Below are 20,420 nucleotides of genomic sequence, written 5' to 3'. Positions count from 1 at the left end.
AATTCTTATTTTCAATGACAGCCAACTGCAATACGACAGATTTGTACCTTGTTAGCGCGGGGATTCGAACTTGCAACCAACGCTCTAACCACTAGGCTACCCTGCCGCCCCAATATAACCATGTTTTACCCCTTTGTTTGTAAACAATGCAATTGTAAACAAACACTGTATAGCATCAAAACAAGGTTAAAAGTATAATTTGGATATCTTGGATGGTCAGTCCTTGCATCCATAGCTCTGTCTATGAACTGGTTACAATTCTCCATCAGCTATTTACCAGGTCAGTGGCAGGGTGACCACTTTGGTTACATTTCTCCAACCCCATCCTTCAGCTATTTACCAAGTCAGTTGCAGGGTGACAACTTTGGTTACATTTCTCCAACCCCATCCTTCAGCTATTTACCAAGTCAGTTGCAGGGTGACCACTTTGGTTACATTTCTCCAACCCCATCCTTCAGCTATTTACCAAGTCAGTTGCAGGGTGACCAGCAACCCCATTTAGCTATTTACCAAGTTTGCAGGGTGACCACTTTGGCTACATTTCTCCAACCCCATCCTTCAGTTATTTACCAAGTCAGTTGCAGGGTGACCACTTTGGTTACATTTCTCCAACCCCATCCTTCAGCTATTTACCAAGTCAGTTGCAGGGTGACTACTTTGTAGTAAGGCATGAGGAATATGTGGAAGAAGTGCATGGATGTATGCCTGCCTGAGGTAGTCCATGAAAATGTGCTGTTTTTCTGATGATGTACAGAGTGAACAGTGTCAATATGGGCCCCCTGCCCAGAGAATGTCCATGTGGTGTTGTGGGTGAACAAAGTGGAGTGGTGAAGCAGTATAGTGGAAAAGGTGAAATATCACACTATTACATAACACAAACATTGAAACATCACTCAACCTCTCATCCATAAGATGGTTTTCATAGACAAATGTCAGAATGACTAATGATGTTCAATTCTATTCTAATTTATTCTATATTCTTCTTCTATTCTGTTCTTTTCAAAATGTCCATCTATTAGAATGTCTATTTTCCATCCTCAATAACTGACAGTTCTATTTTTATTTTCAGCCTTATGGGCCATTTCCTGATTCATCTCCCTGACCTCCAACCCCACCCCCACCTCCCCGCTATGAATCCCCAAGACTGCACCTCCATCCCTGGGGATTTCAACCTCTCCTCCTCCTCCAGGGGCTACTCCACGGTCACCAACCTCTTCTTGAATGAGTCCGGCGAGAGCGCTCCCTTCCAGGACAGCAGCACCGTTATCACGGCAGTAATCTCTATGACTGTATTCATGGTGGGCCTCCTGGGCAACACGCTGGCCATCTACGTGGTCCTGCGCTATGCCAAGATGAAGACTGTCACCAACATGTACCTTCTGAACTTAGCCCTGGCAGATGAATTGTACATCTTAGGACTTCCCTTCCTGACCACCCAGAACGTGCTCTCTTATTGGCCGTTCGGGCAGTTTCTGTGCCGTGTGGTCATGACGGTAGACTCCATCAACCAGTTCACCAGCACCTTCTGCCTGACCGTAATGAGCATTGACCGCTACCTGGCCGTGGTGCACCCCATTCGGAGCGTCAAGTGGCGGCAGCCGAAGGTGGCTAAGATCATAAACGGGCTGGTGTGGGTGGTGTCGTTCGTGGTGGTGCTGCCGGTCACCATCTACTCAGATGTTCAGGACCGCTTCAACTCGTGCAACATGAGCTGGCCTGATCCCCAGGAGCTGTGGTCAACGGTCTTCATCCTCTACACGGCCATCTTGGGCTTCTTCGGCCCACTGCTGATCATCTGCCTCTGCTACCTGCTCATCATCATCAAGGTATAGTTGGGTTGTACTATAACCCACATCCTCTTTAGTCTTATGTTGTTCATTGTTTGTTCATTGTTTAAGGCCCCTTCCATTTGTTTGAGACCCCATTCCATTTGTTTGAGGATCCATTCCATTTGTTTGAGGATCCATTCCATTTGTTTGAGGATCCATTCCATTTGTTTGAGGATCCATTCCATTTGTTTGAGACCCCATTCCATTTGTTTGAGGATCCATTCCATTTGTTTGAGACCCCATTCCATTTGTTTGAGGATCCATTCCATTTGTTTGAGGATCCATTCCATTTGTTTGAGGATCCATTCCAATTGTTTGAGACCCCATTCCATTTGTTTGAGGATCCATTCCATTTGTTTGAGGATCCATTCCATTTGTTTGAGGATCCATTCCAATTGTTTGAGACCCCATTCCATTTGTTTGAGGATCCATTCCATTTGTTTGAGGATCCATTCCATTTGTTTGAGGATCCATTCCATTTGCTTGAGACCCCATTCCATTTGTTTGAGGATCCATTCCATTTGTTTGAGGATCCATTCCATTTGTTTGAGGATCCATTCCATTTGTTTTAGACCCCATTCCATTTGTTTGAGGATCCATTCCATTTGTTTGAGGATCCATTCCATTTGTTTGAGACCACATTCCATTTGTTTGAGGATCCATTCCATTTGTTTGAGGATCCATTCCATTTGTTTGAGGATTCATTTCATTTGTTTGAGGCCCCATTCCATTTGTTTGAGGATCCATTCCATTTGTTTGAGGATCCATTCCATTTGTTTGAGAATCCATTTCATTTGTTTGATACCCCATTCCAATTGTTTGAGACCCCATTCCATTTGTTTGAGGATCCATTCCATTTGTTTGAAACCCCATTCCATTTGTTTGAGGCCCCAATGCATTTGAGTCCTTAATCCCTTCTTCTCACTGTCCCAAACTGAATTCTAATGGTTCTTAGGTTTGTTTCTATTTCCAAACCCAATGGACCAGTGCCTTAGACCCTGGCCTGGGCCTAAAACCTCTCCAAACCACTATAAATCCTCTCAATATAGTGATCTTCAAAGGTGTCCATGTCCAGAGCTATTCCTTCACAAAGTCACAGACCAAAACCTCCCATTCATCACAGGTGAAGTCTGCCGGGGCCAGGGCGGGCCTGACCAAGCGGCGCCGCTCCGAACGCAAAGTCACCCGCATGGTGGTCATCATCGTGGTGGTCTTCGTCATCTGCTGGCTGCCCTTCTTCACCACCAACATAGTCAACCTCGTCTTCATCATACCAGAGAACAGTGTCACCGCCGGCGTCTACTTCTTCCTGGTCATCATGACCTACGTCAACTCCTGTGCCAACCCGCTCCTCTACGGCTTCCTGTCTGACAACTTCAAGCAGAGCTTCAGGAAGGTCCTGTGTCTCCACAAGGCGAACGGGGTTGGGGTGGGGGACGGAGGAGACATGGGGAGTGGAGGAGGACGTCCCATATCTCCTAGGCTGGAGAGGGTGGAGACGACGCAGCAGCATGACCCGCTCTTCACCCCCCGGATCATGGACTTCAACAATGGACACAGGCAGAACAACCAAGTAGGTAAATCTATAGAAATAAAACGACTAGAACGGACATTCACAATAAGGTGAACGTTCTGTGATGGGTGGACTACTAATTCTATGGGTCAATATTCTACCCAAGAACTATGAATGGCTGTCAGGTTTCAATTATTTTGGTCAGTCTGCCAAAGATCATCTTGAAGGCTGTCCATTTCATTCATTGGCAGTCAACCGCAGTATACAATATAACTAGATTCACAGCCAATTTATATGTCATTTATATTTATCTAAATGATATTACTTGATCGTTTTTTTCACCTGCAGAGCATCTTAAGAAGTAGAATAGATTAATAAGCACTTACTACACAGGGCGTTTACCCTTCTCCTTGGCCCACAACAGCTTTACAGCATAGAGGGTGAGAGGAGCTGAAAAATCACTCTGGAAGCCTAACATAGTAAACCCTCCTGATCAGAAGCTTTGGCGCTGAGGGGATCCAGTGTACTGTGTGCTGATAGTTAGTTACACCCACTAGTACTGTAAATGGGTACCACTGATTTCTCCTCTACGGTTGATGCCTCAAGTGTATTTTTTATTTTTTTATTCTGAATGCTATGCATTTCGCTAGTACATTGACGTGTAAGGGCCCTCCAGTTTTTTAGATAGACTGGGTCTTTATATTTGCCATCTAGATCTTGTTTTAATAATAGAGAAATCAGACCTTCCTGCTGAGTACCTGACAGACCACCATTTCTATAGGAGTAGTTAAAACAAACAATGGCGCTTTTAGTATTTAAAGAAGGCTTGATGTACCTCACCCGGTATGCCATCAAGCCCTGGGGTTTTTCCAGACTAAAAGGATTTAATAGAATCAAAAAGTTCTTCCTCTGTTCTTCCTCTGTAATTTGATCTTTCTGTACATTTGTTAATTTTCTATTTTTTATATTATTTGGAAAGAATTCCTTATAAAATTCCATTTGGAGAATCATAGATTCTTCAGTAACGAGTTTCTGCAAATTATTTTTGTTCGTGTTCCTGTATTGGAGATTCAGGAAAAATGTTGTGCATTTTTCTCCATATTCCACCCAGTTTGCTTTATTTTTGTAATAGATTACATTAGATCATTCTTCTGTCATGCAGGTGAATGAGGACCCAAAAGCGACTTGGCGAAAACAGAGTATTTAATCCAGAATAAACTTTACAAAACAAAAAGCATAATACTACACGTAAAGACAAGAACAGACTGGAGACTTGATCGAGAACTGCAGGTTGCCTCGGGAAGGCACTTGAACCTAGCAGACTCAGACACCTGCTCACCACGCAGCATCTGAGGGAAACACGACACGACAGGGCAAAACATTGACACAGCACGGTGAATTATAAATGAGGATCCGACAGGGCAGGTACGGGAAACAAGGAGTGAAATAGGGACTCTAATCAGGGAAAAGGATCGGGAACAGGTGTGGGAAGACTAAATGATGATTAGGGGAATAGGAACAGCTGGGAGCAGGAACGGAACGATAGAGAGAAGAGAGAGCGAGAGAGTGAGAGAGGGAGGGGGAGAGAGGGATAGAAAGAGGGAAAGAACCTAATAAGACCAGCAGAGGGAAACGAATAGAATGGGAAGCACAGGGACAAGACAAGATAATAAATGACAAAACATGACAGTACCCCCCACTCACCGAGCGCCTCCTGGCGCACTCGAGGAGGAATCCTGGCGGCAACGGAGGAAATCATCAATGAGTGAACGGTCCAGCACGTCCCGAGACGGAACCCAACTCCTCTCCTCAGGACCGTAACCCTCCCAATCCACTAAGTATTGGTGACCCCGTCCCCGAGAACGCATGTCCATGATCTTATGTACCTTGTAAATAGGTGCGCTCTCGACAAGGACGGGAGGGGGGAGGGAAGACGAACGGGGGTGCGAAGAAAGGGCTTAACACAGGAGACATGGAAGACAGGATGGACGCGACGAAGATGTCGCGGAAGAAGCAGTCGCACAGCGACAGGATTGACGACCTGGGAGACACGGAACGGACCAATGAACCGCGGAGTCAACTTACGAGAAGCTGTCGTAAGAGGAAGGTTGCGAGTGGAAAGCCACACTCTCTGGCCGCAACAATACCTAGGACTCTTAATCCTGCGTTTATTGGCGGCTCTCACAGTCTGTGCCCTGTAGCGGCAAAGTGCAGACCTCACCCTCCTCCAGGTGCGCTCACAACGTTGGACAAACGCTTGAGCGGAGGGAACGCTGGACTCGGCAAGCTGGGAAGAGAATAGAGGAGGCTGGTAACCCAGACTACTCTGAAACGGAGATAACCCGGTAGCAGACGAAGGAAGCGAGTTGTGAGCGTATTCTGCCCAGGGGAGCTGTTCTGCCCAAGACGCAGGGTTTCTGAAAGAAAGGCTGCGTAGTATGCGACCAATCGTCTGATTGGCCCTCTCTGCTTGACCGTTAGACTGGGGATGAAACCCGGAAGAGAGACTGACGGACGCACCAATCAAACGACAGAACTCCCTCCAAAACTGTGACGTGAATTGCGGGCCTCTGTCTGAAACGGCGTCTAACGGGAGGCCATGAATTCTGAACACATTCTCGATAATGATTTGTGCCGTCTCCTTAGCGGAAGGAAGTTTAGCGAGGGGAATGAAATGTGCCGCCTTAGAGAACCTATCGACAACCGTAAGAATCACAGTCTTCCCCGTAGACAAAGGCAGACCGGTAATGAAGTCTAGGGCGATGTGAGACCATGGTCGAGAAGGAATGGGGAGCGGTCTGAGACGACCGGCAGGAGGAGAGTTACCCGACTTAGTCTGCGCGCAGTCCGAACAAGCAGCCACGAAACGGCGCGTGTCACGCTCCTGAGTCGGCCACCAAAATCGCTGGCGAATAGACGCAAGAGTGCCTCGAACACCGGGATGACCAGCTAACTTGGCAGAGTGAGCCCACTGAAGAACAGCCAGACGAGTGGAAACAGGAACGAAAAGGAGGTTACTAGGACAAGCGCGCGGCGACGCAGTGTGCGTGAGTGCTTGCTTAACCTGTCTTTCAATTCCCAGACTGTCAACCCGACAACACGCCCATAAGGAAGAATCCCCTCGGGATCAGTAGAAGCCACAGAAGAACTAAACAGACGGGATAAGGCATCAGGCTTGGTGTTCTTGCTACCCGGACGGTAAGAAATCACAAACTCGAAACGAGCGAAAAACAACGCCCAACGAGCTTGACGGGCATTAAGTCGTTTGGCAGAACGGATGTACTCAAGGTTCTTATGGTCTGTCCAAACGACAAAAGGAACGGTCGCCCCCTCCAACCACTGTCGCCATTCGCCTAGGGCTAAGCGGATGGCGAGCAGTTCACGGTTACCCACATCATAGTTGCGCTCAGATGGCGACAGGCGATGAGAAAAATAAGCGCAAGGATGAACCTTATCGTCAGACTGGAAGCGCTGGGATAGAATGGCTCCCACGCCTACCTCTGAAGCGTCAACCTCGACAATGAATTGTCTAGTGACGTCAGGAGTAACGAGGATAGGAGCGGACGTAAAACGTTCTTTTAGAAGATCAAAAGCTCCCTGGGCGGAACCGGACCACTTAAAACACGTCTTGACAGAAGTAAGAGCTGTGAGAGGGGCAGCAACTTGACCGAAATTACGAATGAAACGCCGATAGAAATTAGCGAAACCTAAAAAGCGCTGCAACTCGACACGTGACCTTGGAACGGGCCAATCACTGACAGCTTGGACCTTAGCGGAATCCATCTGAATGCCTTCAGCGGAAATAACGGAACCGAGAAAAGTAACGGAGGAGACATGAAAAGAACACTTCTCAGCCTTTACGTAGAGACAATTCTCTAAAAGGCGCTGTAGAACACGTCGAACGTGCTGAACATGAATCTCGAGTGACGGTGAAAAAATCAGGATATCGTCAAGATAGACAAAAACAAAGATGTTCAGCATGTCTCTCAGAACATCATTAACTAATGCCTGAAAAACAGCTGGCGCATTGGCGAGACCAAACGGCAGAACCCGGTACTCAAAATGCCCTAACGGAGTGTTAAACGCCGTTTTCCACTCGTCCCCCTCTCTGATGCGCACGAGATGGTAAGCGTTACGAAGGTCCAACTTAGTAAAGCACCTGGCTCCCTGCAGAATCTCGAAGGCTGATGACATAAGGGGAAGCGGATAACGATTCTTAACCGTTATGTCATTCAGCCCTCGATAATCCACGCAGGGGCGCAGAGTACCGTCCTTCTTCTTAACAAAAAGAACCCCGCCCCGGCCGGAGAGGAAGAAGGCACTATGGTACCGGCGTCAAGAGACACAGATAAATAATCCTCGAGAGCCTTACGTTCGGGAGCCGACAGAGAGTATAGTCTACCCCGAGGAGGAGTGGTCCCCGGAAGGAGATCAATACTACAATCATACGACCGGTGAGGAGGAAGGGAGTTGGCTCGGGACCGACTGAAGACCGTGCGCAGATCATGATATTCCTCCGGCACTCCTGTCAAATCGCCAGGTTCCTCCTGAGAAGTGGGGACAGAAGAAATGGGAGGGATGGCAGACATTAAGCACTTCACATGACAAGATACGTTCCAGGATAGGATAGAATTACAAGACCAATTAATAGAAGGATTATGACATACTAGCCAGGGATGACCCAAAACAACAGGTGTGAAAGGTGAATGAAAAATCAAAAAAGAAATAGTCTCACTGTGGTTACCAGATACTGTGAGAGTTAAAGGTAGTGTCTCAAATTTGATACTGGGAAGATGACTACCATCTAAGGCAAACATGGGCGTAGGCTTGTCTAACTGTCTGAAAGGAATATTATGTTTCCGAACCCATGCTTCGTCCATGAAACAACCCTCAGCCCCAGAGTCAATCAAGGCACTGCATGTAGCACCCGAACCGGTCCAGCGTAGATGGACCGACATAGTAGTACAAGATCTAGATGAAGAGACCTGAGTAGTAGCGCTCACCAGTAGCCCTCCGCTTACTGATGGGCTCTGGCCTCTTACTGGACATGAATTAACAAAATGTCCATCAAATCCGCAATAGAGGCACAGGCGGTTGGTGATCCTCCGTTCCCTCTCCTTAGTCGAGATGCGAATCCCTCCCAGCTGCATGGGCTCAGTCTCAGAGCCAGAGGAGGGAGATGGTTGCGATGCGGAGCAGGGAAACACCGTTGATGCGAGCTCTCTTCCACGAGCCTGGTGACGAAGATCTACCCGTCGTTCTATGCGGATGGCGAGAGCAATCAAAGAGTCCACACAGGAAGGAACCTCCCGAGAGAGAATCTCATCTTTGACCACTGTGTGGAGTCCCTCCAGAAAACGAGCGAGCAGCGCCGGCTCGTTCCAGTCACTAGAGGCAGCAAGAGTACGAAACTCTATAGAGTAATCCGTTATGGATCGATCACCTTGGCATAGGGAAGCCAGGACCCTAGAAGCCTCCCCACCAAAAACTGAACGGTCAAAAACCCGAATCATCTCCTCTTTAAAGTTCTGGTAATTGTTAGAACAATCAGCCCTTGCCTCCCAGATAGCTGTGCCCCACTCTCGGGCCCGGCCAGTAAGGAGTGAAATGACGTAAGCAACCCGAGCTCTCTCTCTAGAGTATGTGTTGGGTTGGAGAGAGAACACAATCTCACACTGGGTGAGAAAGGAGCGGCACTCAGTGGGCTGCCCGGAGTAGCAAGGTGGGTTATTAACCCTAGGTTCTGGAGGCTCGGCAGGCCAGGAAGTAACAGGTGGCACGAGACGAAGACTCTGGAACTGTCCAGAGAGGTCGGAAACCTGAGCGGCCAGGTTCTCCACGGCATGGCGAGCAGCAGACAATTCCTGCTCGTGTCTGCCGAGCATGGCTCCTTGGATCTCGACGGCAGTGTAACGAGCGTCTGAAGTCGCTGGGTCCATTCCTTGGTCGGATCCTTCTGTCATGCAGGTGAATGAGGACCCAAAAGCGACTTGGCGAAAACAGAGTATTTAATCCAGAATAAACTTTACAAAACAAAAAGCATAATACTACACGTAAAGACAAGAACAGACTGGAGACTTGATCGAGAACTGCAGGTTGCCTCGGGAAGGCACTTGAACCTAGCAGACTCAGACACCTGCTCACCACGCAGCATCTGAGGGAAACACGACACGACAGGGCAAAACATTGACACAGCACGGTGAATTATAAATGAGGATCCGACAGGGCAGGTACGGGAAACAAGGAGTGAAATAGGGACTCTAATCAGGGAAAAGGATCGGGAACAGGTGTGGGAAGACTAAATGATGATTAGGGGAATAGGAACAGCTGGGAGCAGGAACGGAACGATAGAGAGAAGAGAGAGCGAGAGAGTGAGAGAGGGAGGGGGAGAGAGAGGGATAGAAAGAGGGAAAGAACCTAATAAGACCAGCAGAGGGAAACGAATAGAATGGGAAGCACAGGGACAAGACAAGATAATAAATGACAAAACATGACATCTTCAATAAGTTATTTTTGTTTTTCCTCTTATTTTGTATCTCTGTAGTATAGTTTTTATTGCTATCAACCTGTACTATTAGTTAATGTATATCCCTTGTTAGTCTTGGCTCTTTTGCCAGAAACTGCTTTGTTATTATTGATAAATATTGAATTGAATGACCCCTGAAGGTACATTTGAAGGTATCCCAAACAATAAGGGGATTTGCTGAACCTATACTATACTGGAAAAATTCAGTTATAAATTATTTTGTCTTAGTTTAAAATAAGTTGTCCTCCCGTAAACTTTGATGAAATTTCCAATATCCCCATCCACGTGGAAAATATATAAGAGTTATGTGAATGCCAATTAGATGATGATCCGATCTCATTCTGTTTACTATTAAAACTTTTTGTTTGTAGAGTGATAACCTTTACGGCCCATTGAGATATTCAAAAGGATCCACTTTCCTTGCGAATCATTTCTGACTATTTGCACATTCAGATCTACATTTCTGGTCATTTATATCACACCTTTTGAGTTCCTGTCACGTTCATCGTATGAAGGAGACCCAGGCGCAGCGTGAATAGAGTTCCACATATTTTTAATGAACTGAAACTCACCAAAACAAAACAACCAACAACCTAACAAAACGTGAATCTACTAGTGTGCACACAGGCACCTAACTGTAGACAAGGAAGTGGACACCAGAAAGTGGGAAAAAAGGCATGCCTAGATATGATCCCCAATCAGAGACAACGATAAACAGCTGTCTCTGATTGGGTACCATATCAGGCCAACATAGACATACAAAACCCCTAGACATACAAAACCCCTAGACATACAAACGTACCCACCCTAGTCACACCTTGACCTAACCAAAATATAAAGAAAACAGAGATTTCTAAGGTCAGGGCGTGACAGTACTCCCCCCCCCCCCACAAAGGTGCGGACTCCCGGCCGCAAACTTGAACCTACAGGGGAGGGTCTGGGTGGGCTTCTACCCTCGGTGGCGGCTCCAGTTCTGGATGCAGTCCCGCTCCCTACACTGATCCCTCCGCTTCCGTGGAACACGACCGTGGATTGTTGTCGGAGACTCCGGACTGGGGACCGTCGCCGGGAGCTCCGGACTGGGAACCGTCGCCGGAAGCTCCGGACTGGGGACCGTCGCCAGAGGCTCCAGACTGGGAACCGTCGCCAGAGGCTCCGGACTGGGGACCGTCGCCGGAAGCTCCGGACTGGGAACCGTCGCCAGAGGCTCTGGACTGGGGACCGTCGCCGGAAGCTCCGGACTGGGGACCGTCGCCAGAGACTCCAGACTGGGAATCGTCGCCAGAGGCTCCGGACTGGGGACCGTCGCCAGAGGCTCCAGACTGGGAATCGTTGCCTAAGGCTCCAGACTGGGGACCGTCGCCAGAGGCTCCAGACTGGGAATCGTCGCCTAAGGCTCCAGACTGGGGACCGTCGCCGGAAGCTCCGGCCTGTGGAGGCACACTGGAGGCCTGATGCGTGGGACCGGTACAGGTGGCACCGGGCTGATGACACGCACCTCAGGGCAAGTGCAGAGAGGAGGCAAAGGACGTACTGGACTACGGGTGGGAGTCGGACCGCGGAGTGAAGGAAAAGCAGCCAACAAGTGCTCACCATATGTGGGAACTCCTTCAAGACTGTTGGACAAGCATTCCAGGTGAAGCTGGTTGAGAGAATGCCAAGGTGTGCAAAGCTGTCATGAAGGCAAAGTGTGAAGGCAAAGTGTAGCTATTTGAAGTGCATTAACAACGTTGTCACCAAAGTAACTATATGTACATATGCCAACCAGACGCCGTGGATTACAGGCAACATCCAAACTGAGCTAAAGGCTCGATCTGCCACTTTCAAGGAGCGGGACACTAATCCGGACGCTTAAAAAAAATCCTGCTATGACCTCCAACGAGCCATCAAACAGTCAAATCTTCCATACAGGACTAAGATCGAATCCTACTATGCTGGCTCTGATGCTTGTTGGATGTGGCAGGGCTTGCAAACTATGAACGATTAGGGAAACCCAGCCACAAGCTGCCCATTGACGTGAGCCTACCAGACGAGTTAAATTCCTTCTATGCTCATTTCAAGGCAAGCAACACTGAGCCATGCATGAGAGCACCAGCAGTTCCGGATGACTGTGTGATATCCCTCTCCATAGTAGATGTGAGTAAGACCTTTAAGCACGTTAACATTCACAAGGCCGCGGGGCCAGACGGATTACGAGAATGCGTACTTAGAGCATCCACTGGCCAGCTTGCAAGTGTCTTCACTGACATTTTCAACTTTTCCCTGACCCAGTCTGTAATACCTACATGTTTCAAGTAGACGACCATAGTCCCTGTGCCCGGGAAGGTCAAGGTAACCTGTCTAGATGACTATCGCCCAGTAGCACTTACATTGATAGCCATGAAATGCTTTAAAAGGCTGGTCATGGCAAAGACCATCATTTCAAACACCCTGGACGCACTCCAATTCGCAACAACACATCCTCCACGCTGACCCTTAACATGGGGGCCCCTCAGGGGTGCATGCTTAGTCCCCTCCTGTACTTCCTGTTCACCCATGACTGTGTGGCCGCACACAACTCCAACACTATCATTCAGTTTGCTGAAGACACAACAATGGTTTGCCTGATAACCAACAATGATGAGACAGTCTATAGGTTGGAGTTCAGTGACCTGTCAGTGTTGTGCCAGGACAATAACCTCTCCCTATACATTAGCAAGACGAAGGACCTGATCGTGTACTACCGGACCTAGAGAGCCTAGCATTCCCCAATCCACATCGACGGGGCTGTTGCAGAGTGGGTCGAGAGCTTCAAGTTCCTCGGTGTCCACATCACTAAGGAATTATCATTGTCCACACACACCAACACAGTCACGAAGAAGGCATGACAATGCTTCTTCCCCCTCAGGAGGCTGAAAAGATTACCATGAGCCCTTGGAAAGTTCTACAGCTGCAGCACTGAGAGCATCTTAACTGGCTGCACCCCCACTTATTATGGCAACTACTTGGCATCCGACCGCAAGGCACTGCAGAGGGTACATCACTGGGACCGAACTCCCTGCCATCCAGGACCTCTATACCAGGCGGTGTCAGAAGAAGGCCTTCAAAATGGTCAAGGACTCCAGCCCCCCAAGTCATAGACTGTTCTCTCTGCTACCACATGGGAAGCGATACTGATGCACCAAGTCTGGTACCAAAAGGACCCTTAACAGCTTCTACCCCCAAGCCATAAGACTACTAAATAGTTAGTCCGGGTAGCTATTGGTTAACTATGTATCTTTCTGCATTGACCCTTTTTAGCACTAACTCTTGCATTTACGTTGCTTTAACTGTTTATTATCTATCCTGTTGCATAGTCATTTTATCCCTATAAATATGTACACATCTACTTCAATTACCTTGTACCCTTGTACATCGACTTGGTTCTGGTACCCCGTGTATATAGCCAAGTTATCGTTACTCATTGTGTATTTATTCCTCGTGTTACTATTGATCTTTTTTTCTCCCAGCATTGTTGGGAAGGGGCCGTAAGTCATCGTTTCACTGTTAGTCTACACCTGTTGTTTACGATGCCTGTGGCAAACACATTATCATTGGATTTGATTCAACACCAAGCTCAGAGCCTTGGGTCTGGACACCATCTCTGCAACTGGATCCTGGACATCCTGACGGGCAGACGACAAGCTGTCAGGATTGACAAGCCATTCTCCAGCACACAGACTCTTAACACAAGGGCACCCCAGGGGTGTGTCCTGAGTCCTCTGCTGTAGGTCTATTAACCAACAACGGCGAATCAGCCTAAAGGGAGGAAGTAAGTGAACTGGCATTGTGATGCCAGGACAACAACTTTTCCTCAACATCAGCAAAACAAAGGAGTTGATTGTTGACTTCAGGAAGCAGAGGGGGGAACATGCCTGATCCACATCAATGGGACTACAGTAGAGTCATGTTCCTCGCTGTCCACATCATCAAGGACATGACATGGACCAACAACACCACCACAACACCGTCTCTGCTTCCTAAGGCGGCTGAAGAAATTCCAAATAGTACTGCTGACCTGTTGCATCACGGCCTGGCACGGGAATTGCTTCATCCACGACTGCAAGGTCCTCCAGCTGTTGGTGAAGAAGGCCCAGTACATCACTGGGACCATGTTCCCACCCATCCAGGACATCTACTCAATACGTTGCCTGGGGGCGAGCAGTTGCATCATCAAGGAACCCACACACCCCAGTCACTCCTTTACCTTCAGGCAGATGGTATCGGAGCATGAGGTCTGATAGCTACAGACTCAGACACAGTTTCTATCTACAAGCCATCAGACTGCTGAACAACTGGTCTGACCACCTCCACTCACTCTGCACACCTTAGCACATATGCACTCACTTAATCACTCACACAACCTCACTGATATGCAGTCATCCACACATACACACACGCATACACAATCACACATATTTATGCTACACACACATCACAACTGCTGCTACCAGACTCTTATTATCACTGTTAAATACTGCACAATTTATACACTTGCCCACCAATCGTCCCTTCCCCAAAACACGTGTAAATATTGGACTATAAACTGTGCCTTCATATATTATACTTATGCAAAAATAAAAATGATATTGTACTGAGCCATTTCCTTTATATTTGCATTATTATCTTTTATCATGTCTTACTGTTGTTGGTTGTCAAGAAGGAACCTGCAAGTAAGCATTTCGTTGGATGATGTTTACCATGTGTGTCCTGTACATAAGACTAATAAAACATAAAAGTTCACTTGTTTGTGTGTGAATAGATTTCTGGTGATCTCCTTGGTGTGACTTGTCTCCATCTGAGAGCTGTGTCTGTGTCTAGTACTCCCTGTTAGTGTGAATGTGTGTCTATGATGCCATAATGTGAGAATACATAACAAATCAGCAGCAGCTCTGTGTGACATATCAGGCAGAAGATGCTCAAAGAGATGTCCTCTTTTCTATTATATCTTAAAAGAGATTTATCGTCTCTTGTACAGTTTGAAGATTAAAAACAAATTGTGGCTGACGGGGGAATGGGCGGGGGGCAGACGGACGGATGGGGGGGGACGGATGGACGGACGGGGGGGCAAAGGGGGATGGGGGAGTGTATGTCATAAGCTTTGTCCAGCCAAGGAGTCCCTGATAGAGTGTGCTGGTCATTGTTTGTAATGTCTAAATGTATCTCTTGCTGTCTTTGCAGTGTGTTCAAATTGAGACTTGTGCCAACATGACGACGGAGCTTCTGCCCTTAGAGAGCCCAGTGATTGATCAGTCTACGCTATGATGAGGCCTGATTGGTCAGTCTACGCTTTGATAATCCCTGATTGGTCTGTCTACGCTTTGATGAGCCCTGATTGGTGAGTCTACTTTGATAAGCCCTGACTGGTTAGTCTATGCTTTGATGAGCCAAGCCACCTCCCTCTCCATCATGACAAACAATCCATCATTGGGAGCCCTCCCACTGTCAACCCATGTAGCTCTTGACCAATGACCTGTTTCGGACGATACAGGAAGAAGAGGTACATGGGACTTCAAAGAACACTTCCTGTTCTGACACTACACTGAACGATTTCTGCGATGACACCTCTCCTATTTGTCAGTATAAACCACAGACATTTACAGCGCATTTCAGCACTGGAAGGGGCTGGGGGGAGGACGGCTCATAATAAGGGCTGGAACGGAGCGAATGGAATGACATCAAACACATGGAAACCATGTTCAATGTATTTTATACCATTCCACTGATTCCGCTCCAGCCATTACCACAAGCCCGTCCTCCTCAATGAAGGTGCCACCAACCACCTGTGCATTGCACCAGCTTGGTGTCATGGAACCAGCAAGAGCACAATCTTCCATGTACTTTATAGATTCCTTACATATACTATAAGGAAAGACTATTTTTTAGACTGTGAATGGGTAGAAACTTGCCCTAGATTAAAATGCCCTAGAAAATGAACCTGAGTATTCCCTTCACTTTATATGAACTGGATCATTTGATTTCATCAGAAATGTTGTGAATTGAAATGGATTGTCATCTTTGTGAGCTTGGAACTTTCTGTATGTAGGTATGTACTGGGCCTTCATCACTATGTAGGTAAGGCCATGACGGGAACGTGCTACACACACTGTCTATGACCCTTGTCCATTTGTCACTATGATCACCTGTAACAAGTCCCAAAGGCTCATAATTCCCACCTGTGGACTCATGGATGGTTTCTGCTCTGGACAAAGTTAGTTCAAGCTGTGATGACCAATGAAATGGTACTAGAGAAAACCTGCATTGTGGAAAAGAACACTGTCCCCGAACAGAGAGAATGATGATAATGATGATGTCAATCAAATAGATGAATCTGGCGTACAGTACTCACTGTATCTATGGCATAATGTTATAACTGAGGATCCTATTCATATTATTTATGAATTATTGTTATTTGTTGGGTATTATTGTTATAAACTTGGGTAGTTGTTCCAAGTTTTTTGGTTATTTTAACGCGTTTATTTGTGATTAATGGATCCCCTTGACCTTTTATTGGAGATTGAAGCATTGGTGCAACTTCATTGTGCTTGACCTTACCTGAGGTCATGTTCTTTAGGCACCATATGGAATATAAAACGGGCTGAAACAGGGAGGGACTACCTCCTAGACTAATGTCCAGTAAGATACACAGATGTTAATTTCACCTTTTGAAATGGTTTCCCTTGCATGCCCTACTGAACAATCTGCGTACAACAGCATAGTCGTCGCTGGCTGATGGAAAGCACTATTCTCCAAAACACATTTCTTCAGGAAATGGAAGAAATTACCATATTGTCCCATTATTGAACATACAATTCTGGAACTTCAGGAGCTATTTTGAATACATTTTCTTGGTCCTAGAGTCATTACATGTTCAGAGTACATTGAAGGGAGTTACTGCTTTCAATTTAAAAAAAATAATGTAAATGGCAAAAATTGTGTTTTCATCAGACAGCGACTCAATGATTAATCTGCTGTACACACATGCAGTATTTTATGGATTAGCTTTAACTGTATTTCAATGAGCACACAATCCACACGGACTGTCTTACAGTCATGTATGACAGGTTCAAGATTTATACAGTAAGTTATTATCTGTGTACTCTACTCTGGGATTACACCGTGGTCAAGTAAGTGTAAAAAAAGTTGCTGTTACTTATGCTAATTATTTTAAATAATACCATAGCATTATTGCTAATGTGTACCATTTGGACATGTGTTCAAAATGTTTCATTTCAGTGTTATTGTTTTAATAAAATGACAAAAATACAATTGGTTCGATCAATATGCATGTAGTCTGAGTACCAGTCTTTTTAGCTAACATTCCACTCCCTGTACCAGTCTTTGTAGCTAACATTCCACTCCCTGTACCAGTCTTTGTAGCTAACATTCCACTCCCTGTACCAGTCTTTGTAGCTAACATTCCACTCCCTGTACCAGTCAGTAACATTCCACTCCCTGTACCAGTCTTTGTAGCTAACATTCCACTCCCTGTACCAGTCTTTGTAGCTAACATTCCACTCCCTGTACCAGTCTTTGTAGCTAACATTCCACTCCTTGTACCAGTCTTTGTAGCTAACATTCCACTCCCTGTACCAGTCTTTGTAGCTAACATTCCACTCCTTATACCAGTCTTTTTAGCTAACATTCCACTCCTTATACCAGTCTTTTTAGCTAACATTCCACTCCTTATACCAGTCTTTTTAGCTAACATTCCACTCCTTATACCAGTCTTTTTAGCTAACGTTCCACTCCCTGTACAAGTCTTTGTAGCTAACATTCCACTCCCTGTACCAGTCTTTGTAGCTAACATTCCACTCCCTGTACCAGTCTTTGTAGCTAACATTCCACTCCTTATACCAGTCTTTTTAGCTAACATTCCACTCCTTATACCAGTCTTTTTAGCTAACATTCCACTCCCTGTACCAGTCTTTTTAGCTAACATTCCACTCCTTGTACCAGTCTTTTTAGCTAACATTCCACTCATTGTACCGGTCTTTTTAGCTAACATTCCACTCCCTGTACCAGCCTTTTTAGCTAACATTCCACTCATTGTACCAGTCTTTGTAGCTAACATTCCACTCCCTGTACCAGTCTTTGTAGCTAACATTCCACTCCCTGTACCAGTCTTTGTAGCTAACATTCCACTCCCTGTACCAGTCTTTGTAGCTAACATTCCACTCCCTGTACCAGTCTTTGTAGCTAACATTCCACTCCCTGTACCAGTCTTTGTAGCTAACATTCCACTCCTTGTACCAGTCTTTTTAGGTAACATTCCACTCCTTGTACCAGTCTTTTTAGCTAACATTCCACTCATTGTACCGGTCTTTTTAGCTAACATTCCACTCACTGTACCAGTCTTTGTAGCTAACATTCCACTCATTGTACCAGTCTTTTTAGCTAACATTCCACTCCTTGTACCAGTCTTTTTAGCTAACATTCCACTCCCTGTACCAGTCTTTGTAGCTAACATTCCACTCCTTGTACCAGTCTTTTTAGCTAACATTCCACTCCCTGTACCAGTCTTTTTAGCTAACATTCCACTCCTTGTACCAGTCTTTTTAGCTAACATTCCACTCCTTGTACCAGTCTTTTTAGCTAACATTCCACTCCCTGTACCAGTCTTTTTAGCTAACATTCCACTCCCTGTACCAGTCTTTGTAGCTAACATTCCACTCATTGTACCAGTCTTTTTAGCTAACATTCCACTCCTTGTACCAGTCTTTTTAGCTAACATTCCACTCCCTGTACCAGTCTTTGTAGCTAACATTCCACTCCTTGTACCAGTCTTTTTAGCTAACATTCCACTCCCTGTACCAGTCTTTTTAGCTAACATTCCACTCCTTGTACCAGTCTTTTTAGCTAACATTCCACTCCTTGTACCAGTCTTTTTAGCTAACATTCCACTCCCTGTACCAGTCTTTTTAGCTAACATTCCACTCCCTGTACCAGTCTTTTTAGCTAACATTCCACTCATTGTACCAGTCTTTTTAGCTAACATTCCACTCCCTGTACCAGTCTTTTTAGCTAACATTCCACTCCCTGTACCAGTCTTTGTAGCTAACATTCCACTCCTTGTACCAGTCTTTTTAGCTAACATTCCACTCCCTGTACCAGTCTTTTTAGCTAACATTCCACTCCTTGTACCAGTCTTTTTAGCTAACATTCCACTCCCTGTACCAGTCTTTTTAGCTAACATTCCACTCCCTGTACCAGTCTTTTTAGCTAACATTCCACTCATTGTACCAGTCTTTTTAGCTAACATTCCACTCATTGTACCAGTCTTTTTAGCTAACATTCCACTCCCTGTACCAGTCTTTTTAGCTAACATTCCACTCCCTGTACCAGTCTTTTTAGGTAACATTCCACTCCCTGTACCACTCTTTTTAGCTAACATTCCACTCATTGTACCAGTCTTTTTAGCTAACATTCCACTCCCTGTACCAGTCTTTTTAGCTAACATTCCACTCCCTGTACCAGTCTTTGTAGCTAACATTCCACTCCTTGTACCAGTCTTTTTAGCTAACATTCCACTCCCTGTACCAGTCTTTTTAGCTAACATTCCACTCCTTGTACCAGTCTTTTTAGCTAACATTCCACTCCCTGTACCGGTCTTTTTAGCCAACATTCCACTCATTGTACCAGTCTTTTTAGCTAACATTCCACTCCTTGTACCAGTCTTTTTAGCCAACATTCCACTCCTTTGGAAAACAACTGGAGTGGCAAGGAGTAGAATGTAAAAGCCGAACAGACACTGCGACCAGGCTAATATGCATGCTCTTTGGATGGATGTCGCTCCCCCTGTCTCTGTCTCTCTGTCTGTCTTTCTTTCTCTCTATATGCCCTTCTTTCATCTCCTATCCTCCCATGATCCCTCCCTCTCACCAACCGTCCTTGGTGCTTTCTCTTTCTCTTCACCCGTATCTCCAGTGTGTTTACAGGCAACGTGTCCCAGTGGCTTACTACTGCAGGTGCATGCAGGTGTATGGGTGAAAACAACAAGCTCCCCTTTAAACCGCTAGGCCCTAGGCTGCACCTAACCGTTTGACTGGCATGTTTTCCACCCCTCAATGTCAGGGGAAAGGACAGAAGGAGAGCAGTAGGGTATTTGAAGGTCTGTTCTCAAATCTTCCTATATACGTTAGCTAGCTATCACATGGACCGTTGAATGAAGCTCACGGTGTGTTGACGAGCTTTTTTGTGTAGTCTTACTTCAAATCTGTTGTTAACAATGGCTATGTTTTGAGACATATCTCAATTAGGTCAACGTTATAGCTTCAAGAAAAGGTCCAATGCGGCACACACTGCCGTAGCGCTGCAGTTTTAACCTTCTCCAATTATACAAACAAATGGTGGATTTTAAAAGTGTAATACTTTTTAATAATACAATAATAATACAAATGATTCAAGTTGAAATATACCAAGTAGGCAACAGTTCCATCAATTTCTGCTTCCAGGAGAGCAAGGGATTATTTATAACTGCGGTATTGTCTGACACAGGCGCCGTGGGTCTTAAGAGGTCGCAGGTGGGGGGGAA

The 20,420-nt window shown here is 46.1% G+C and overlaps 1 protein-coding gene across 4 annotated transcripts in view; it reads left to right on the top strand.

The window, feature by feature from the left end:
• The window catches only part of LOC124018876 (somatostatin receptor type 5-like), a 31,196-nt gene extending 14,026 nt beyond the window's left edge, over nt 1–17,170 (top strand). The window contains exons 2-5 of one of the 4 annotated variants that reach the window (XR_006835690.1): nt 1,070–1,826; nt 2,953–3,402; nt 15,068–15,224; nt 15,378–17,170. Coding sequence is in view for 3 of the 4 variants with exons in the window: in XM_046334186.1 (XP_046190142.1) it covers nt 1,074–1,826; nt 2,953–3,402; nt 15,068–15,151 (1,287 nt within the window). In the remaining variant the exon portion in view is untranslated. Of the gene's footprint in view, nt 1–754; nt 850–1,069; nt 1,827–2,952; nt 3,407–15,067 lie in introns of all 4 variants that reach the window. The other 3 variants (XM_046334186.1, XM_046334185.1, XM_046334187.1) reach the window with 3 other exon arrangements.
• The last annotated feature ends 3,250 nt before the right edge of the window (nt 17,171–20,420 follow it).

This window comes from Oncorhynchus gorbuscha, unplaced genomic scaffold (genome assembly GCF_021184085.1).
Source record: "Oncorhynchus gorbuscha isolate QuinsamMale2020 ecotype Even-year unplaced genomic scaffold, OgorEven_v1.0 Un_scaffold_585, whole genome shotgun sequence".
Lineage (NCBI taxonomy): Eukaryota > Metazoa > Chordata > Actinopteri > Salmoniformes > Salmonidae > Oncorhynchus > Oncorhynchus gorbuscha.
Note: the sequence above shows the minus strand (reverse complement) of the source record. Positions and strands in the feature narration are given on the sequence as shown.